The sequence below is a fragment of the Sphaerodactylus townsendi genome, linkage group LG02, assembly GCF_021028975.2.
Source record: "Sphaerodactylus townsendi isolate TG3544 linkage group LG02, MPM_Stown_v2.3, whole genome shotgun sequence".
NCBI classification, from domain to species: Eukaryota; Metazoa; Chordata; class Lepidosauria; order Squamata; family Sphaerodactylidae; genus Sphaerodactylus; species Sphaerodactylus townsendi.
The window spans coordinates 69,923,059-69,929,344 of record NC_059426.1 but is presented as its reverse complement, the minus strand read 5'-3'; the positions used below and the strand labels follow the sequence as shown (position 1 = coordinate 69,929,344).

Genomic DNA, 6,286 nt, shown 5'->3' with positions numbered 1-6,286 from the left:
ATCCTGTCTTACAAAGAGCTTACCTAGAGTTCTTTTTGAGGGATGTAAACAGGCATGTGGATAAGGGGGGGAACCAGTAGGACATTGGTTCTACTTGGATTTCCAAAAGGCTTTTGACAAAAGTTCCTCACCAGAGACTATTGAGAAAAACTCAAGCAATGGAAGGAATAAGAGGGGAAGTCCCTCCTATGGATTTAAAAAACTGGTTGGAGAAACAGGGGAAGCAAGGAGAGTGGGTGTAAATGGGAAATTCTCACAATGCTGGAGATGTAGGGAGTGAGTGTCCCCCAAGGATCCGTGAGATTGGGACCAGGTGCTCTTTAACCTATTCATAAAATGACCACCTGGAAGTAGGTGGAGTAGCGTGGTGGCCAAGGATTTTTTGCAGATGACCCTACCAGAATTATGTAGGGTGGTGAGAACCACAAAGGATTGCGAGGAGCTCCAAGCGGACCTTGATAAATTAGGTGAGTGGGCTAAGAAATGGCAAGATGCAGTTCAATGTAGCAAAAAATGCAAAAGTGATGCACATAGGGGCAAAAAATCCAAACTTCACATACACGCTTACAGGGGTCAGTGCTATCCAGTCTGAACCAGGAAAGGGATTTGGGCGTCTTAGTTGATAGTTCCATGGGAATGTCAACTCAATGTGTATGTGGCAGCCTGTGAAAAAAGAGGCAAACTCTATGCTGGGGATAATTAGGAGAAGGAATTGAGAGAATAAAACTGCAAAGATTGTCATGCCCTTATATATAAAGCTGTGGTGCGAGCGCGCACTTGGAAGTACTGTGTTCAGTTCTGGTCGCAGCATCATCTCAAAAAGGATATTAGCGAAGAGATAGAAAAAGAGATTGCAGAGAAGGCTGACGAGGATGATTGAGGGACTGCGTTAGCACCTTCTCTTACTTGAGGAAAGGCTGCAAAGCCGAGTTTGGGACTCTTTTAGTTTGGAGGAGGAGACGTCTGAGGGGATATGATTGGAAGTCCTATAAAATTATGCATGGGGTAGAAAATGTTGACAGAGAGAAATTTTCTCTCTCTTTCTCACAATACTGCAGAACCAGGGGCATTCATTGAAAATGCTGGGGAAGAATTAGAACCTTAATAAAAGGGAAACACTTCTTCACGAACGCGTGTGATTGGTGTTTTGGAATATGCTGCCACAGGAGGTGGTGATGGCCACTAACCTGGATAGCTTTAAAAGGGGCTTGGACAGATTTATGGAGGAGAAGTCGATTTATGGCTACCAATCTTGATCCTCTTTGATCTGAGATTGCAAATGCCTTAACAGTCCAGGTGCTCGGGAGCAACAGCCACAGAAGGCCATTGCTTTCACATCCTACATGTGAACTCCCAAAGGCACCTGGTGGGCCACTGCGAGTAGCAGAGAGCTGGACTAGATGGACTCTGGTCTGATCCAGCTGGCTTGTTCTTATGTTCTCTTATGTTCTTAGGTAAAGGTGCATGGCCCAAAAAATAAAATCACCACTATGACATGGGATGCACAAGTAGAAAGAGCTTTTCGGCGCCCTTCTGAAGAATGAGATTTTAGGGATACCAAGATGACAATATATGACACAACCAAGATGAAGAAGCAGCTCAAAGCAATCATCCCACTGTTAGCAACCACTATGATACCAACAATATATGTATCTGTGCATGCCAGTTGCAGTAAAGGGTGGACATCACAAAAATAGTGGTCAATCTCATTGGGTCTACAGAAAGGAAGCTGAGTAACAATAAGAGTTTGCACCATGGAATGCATGAAACCTCCGACCCAGGAGGCTGCCATCATCTGGCCACAAATTTGTCTGGTCATAATGGTCATATAATGGAGAGGTTTACAAATTGCAATGTATCGATCATATGCCATCACCGTGAGGATGAAAATCTCCGTACATCCAAAGAAATGAACCCCAAAGAGCTGTGCTATACAACCAACGAAAGAAATGGTTTTCTTCTCAACAAGGAAGTCTGCAATCATTTTGGGGGCTGTAACAGAGGAATAGCAGATGTCCACAAAAGATAAGTAGCTGAGGAAAAAATACATTGGAGAGTTCAGGCGAGAGCTGAAAATTATGGTGACAACTATAAGGGAGTTTCCCAACACTATTATTAAATAGAAGAACAAAAACAGCACAAAACAAACTTTCTGTAATTCTTCATTATGGGTAAGGCCCAAGAGGACAAATTCAGTCACATTGCTTATGTTGTTCATCGTCAAGGTGTGATGCATGTCTAGATGACCTGCAATAACAAGTAATAAATATATTTAATTTTTCCCATCTATTGTTGGTGATTAATTCTAAACCTACAGCAGACTGAGATGGTAGAATTCTGAGGTGGTGTGTTGGGAAGTACTATTTCAGACAAACACAGGTGGAAGAAAGGTTCTATACCAGGGGTCTGCAACCTGCGGCTCTCCAGATGTTCATGGACTACAATTCCCAATTGGCCATGCTGGCAGGGGCTGATGGGAATTGTAATCCATGAACATCTGGAGAGCCGCAGGTTGCAGACCCCTGGTCTACACCAGACCCTCTTTACTGTATCGATTTTCTGCTTGCTATGGGTTTTTTTTACATAGACAAGCATTCAAAAACATGATTTCCCATCCACAGACTCAAGTGGTACTGTCCTCTGAACTTTACCAACTGCTGCATATGTAGACTAATCCTCTATAAGTTCTAAAGTGAGACAATGAAGCCACTATCTGCTACAGCTATCTGCTTTAGGTACATTTTTCCCCCTGTAGTACCTCATCTCGGCATTTTAGATAACCAAATGTATATTCTATAGATGCATGAAAGAAAGCTCATGTAAGCTCATGCCATAATAAATGTGTTTAGTCTTTAAGGTGCTACAAGACTCCACTTGTTTTGAAAGCAAATTATTTATTTATTTCTTTTCTGTGTCTTTATTTCGTGCCCCTCACCAAAGTCCCTGGACAAGATACAATCATAAAAACACCATCAAATACAAACATATAAAACCATCTTAATACATTGTCCTCACCCACCGCCCTAGCCCCCCTCCTAAAAATACATAAACATCAACACACCGAGAACGCACCCCAGCAAATTTCAGCATTTAGGCTGGGGCTGGGGTTAAAACCAGGAGAGAGCTGGTATAGGTACCAAAAATAAAAGGGAGTGTAAGGGGAGGGCAGGGGGAAGGAGGCACCTCCTAGAAGGGGTCACCCATATGCACAGGTTCAGTGGGTGGTCTGGGCCAGGCGCCTAAACTCATTCAGAGTCAGACCTCCAGAGGGAGAATGTTCCAGCGCACCAGGGGCACCACAGAGAAATACATCCAAACTCTTCTTCCGCTTCTTCTTAAGGATTTATTTAAAGGGGGTGGGGAGCCAAGAGTATTAGCAAACTGAATACAGAATTTGACACACACATGAATTAAATGTTCTACAAATACTAACTTCTATTAATTCTTAACCTAAACAAACAGTATTAATTTAAAGACAGTCTGAAGAGAAATTGGGGTGGGGGGAGCAGAGAAAGATATACTCGTCTGTCTTGGGCTGATTTCATCAGAAGAAGGAGAAAGCAGCAGAGAGGGAAAGGTGGAGGAGGTGAGCACAACCCTTGCAGACGCCTGCACTGGGATAGCAAGGATGATGCAAAGTCACGCACACCAAGGCTCATTTTCACCCAGGAGTTTGGAGCCTATAACTGGGGCCCATGGAATGATTGTTTAGAGAAAACTGATTGAATCGAAGGAACTGCTCGGCTAAGCTGACCCAATAACTGGAGTCTATTATTGAGATGGGGCTCAGCAACAGGAACACAAATCTAAGATTCTTAGGGCCACCTGAGATTCTTGGGGCTAACTTTATATCCCACAAGTGTAAAGATAGATGGAGAAATAAGGTGCTTCTCAAAGCAGATGGGGATGAAGTGAAAAGTCTCAAATAACATTGGTAGATCAGTAAAATAACACAGAGGGGAAAGTGGAGCTGTAGATTGCCTCCTTGATTACATTTGTAACTCAAATGGAATTACAAGCTTAGGTTAAATTGTCCCCATTACTTTGGATTTAATTCTAAGGGAAAACATAGTCAGGAAAATAAATACACCAGAATCAGAGACTGATGAATTGATGTATCCATCCTAACTGATGGATAAATCATGTCAGTGCGTAACAGACTTCTCTCTGTGATACACCTCTGAAGATGCCAGCCATAGATGAAGGCAAAACATTAGGAACAAGATCCACCAGACCATGGCCACACAGCCCGGAAAGCCCACAACAAACAGTTGAATCCGGCCGTGAAAGCCTTCGACAATACATTAAATCCTGTTACTGTTTGTGGAATGCTGAATGCAATTGACTGAGACACTGTTATTACCCTTGAATTGGCGGGATGAGCTCACTCTCATTTGCCTTTTCCCATACATGGAGGTAATTGCACTTTATCCTGTCTTTGATGCAGTATGATTTCTGTGCAGTGTTTCCCTTCTGCCCCCAGATTAGAGGAATACATTCCAATCTTCTGTTCCAAACTTTGGTGGAGGCCAGATTAAGAAATAAAATTTAAAGGATGCACAGTCCTTTTGGGGGAATTGTGAAGAGATCCCAGCTATGTGTTTAAGCACTGATCCAAGAGTCTGCTCATGGGGTAATAGCACTGGGGGAAGTTATAGGGTTTGGCTGAAATACAGTGGCAAATCCTAAAATGTCATTCTAACAATATAGCAGCAGCTCCAATAATGGACTGTGGAGGTGAGGAGGAAGAATTTGCCAATCCCCCCCCCCTCCTCAGTGCACACCCTCAATTTGTCCCCCACACTGTTCCTTTGGATGCACTGATCTGCAGGAACACAGTTTTAGGGGACACTAAAAAGTTTCAGCAAGGAGTGGGGGGAGATGGGGAAGGTGCCTTCTGCTGGTGCAGTTCTGCTCACACTGCTTAAAACCCAGACGTGTTGAAGTTCCCCAGAATAAGTTCCTTAGAGTTTTGTTATCATTATTTCCTAGAAAACTTTGCAACGTATAGCAGGGCAGAATTAGGGTTTATGCCTGTTAAAGTAAGGATTGTTACTGCAACCGTGACATGTTTCTGCCAACAATTTTCACAATAATATACATTTCCTGGGAAAGGTTTTTTCAAAAAGGATGAGAATTTACAGTTAAATAAGCTGTCCATCCTGATGCAAAAATGGGAAACTTGATCAAGATGTTAGATTTTGAACTAACCAACTAAACAAAAGAGAGGCATATGAGTGAAAGAACCTCAGACCTCAAGATGAATCTCCTTTAGTATATTATTAAAATGACTCATGCTTTGGGGGATTATCTCAACAATATGGCTTCTAACTCTCTTTGCATGACTTCGTTGGCTTCATAAGGCTATAAGTTGTACCCTCACAGTATAATTCTACCAGTGGGAGCATTAAAAAAAATTACTGAAGCTTTATGCTTTTGTGTGTGTAGCGATCGCTTTGCAAGATCTGAGAAAGATTGTTAACAATAGGACATTTTGGAGGTCATTAATTCACAGGATCACCATAAATCACAAACAACTTGGTCGCACTTAGAACATATACAACACTCAGTGGAAAGTCTTAGTAATTATTTCTTGCATTGCCCAATGCAGTTTAAAAGAAATATAAATCTGGACTGTTAATACCTACTCCATAATGAAGATTAACTGAAGCTGAATGAAAGATAATTAAAGTAGAAATGTCTCACGTGTGACATTATCTTAAAAGTTTGCATTGGCAGCCCCATATATGGGAAAATGTATTGTGCTAATAAATGTGGTGAATTACGAACAAGCTTATAAGGCATATTTTGGTCTCCCACATCTCTCCAGTGGAATGTACTGACTTTAGCCTGGTAACTGTTATTATTTTTAGTGTTATTATTGCAATAACCTGTTTATCCTGCTGCACTGTATTTCTGTGCCATGCATTGTTTGTTTTGGGTATGTGTCAAGTGCCATCGGGTTGCTTCTGACTCACAGCAACACTATGAATCAGTGTCCTCCAAAATGTCCTATCAAGAACAGTCTTGCTCAGGTTTTGCACACTGAGGGCTATGGTCTCCTTTACAGGAATTTAATAGGTTTAGAAAGAAAAGAAAACAAATAAACCAACAACCTTAAAGGTTCCCCTGTGTACCCTCTTTCCTTTTATCTTGAAGCATTTTTCAGCATTTTACAGTCTCATTTATTCCAATGGGAAAGTTGAGCAATGTGCCTGCCAAACTTTCATATATGTATGAAATATACAAGTAACAAAATAATAAAAGCCCCTTCTGGAACAACATA

General features: G+C 41.7%; 1 protein-coding gene across 1 annotated transcript; it reads right to left on the bottom strand.

Moving 5' to 3' along the window:
- Nucleotides 1-1,450: 1,450 nt before the first annotated feature.
- LOC125426846 (olfactory receptor 4S2-like) lies at nt 1,451-2,218 on the bottom strand. The gene has a single exon (XM_048485649.1). It carries the CDS (start codon nt 2,216-2,218, stop codon nt 1,451-1,453), a length of 768 nt encoding a protein of 255 aa, XP_048341606.1.
- Between the last annotated feature and the right edge of the window lie 4,068 nt (nt 2,219-6,286).

Coding starts and splice junctions, on each gene's coding strand:
- LOC125426846 (XM_048485649.1), bottom strand. CDS start 2,218: ATGAACAACATAAGCAATGTGACTGAATTTGTCCTCTTGGGCCTTACC.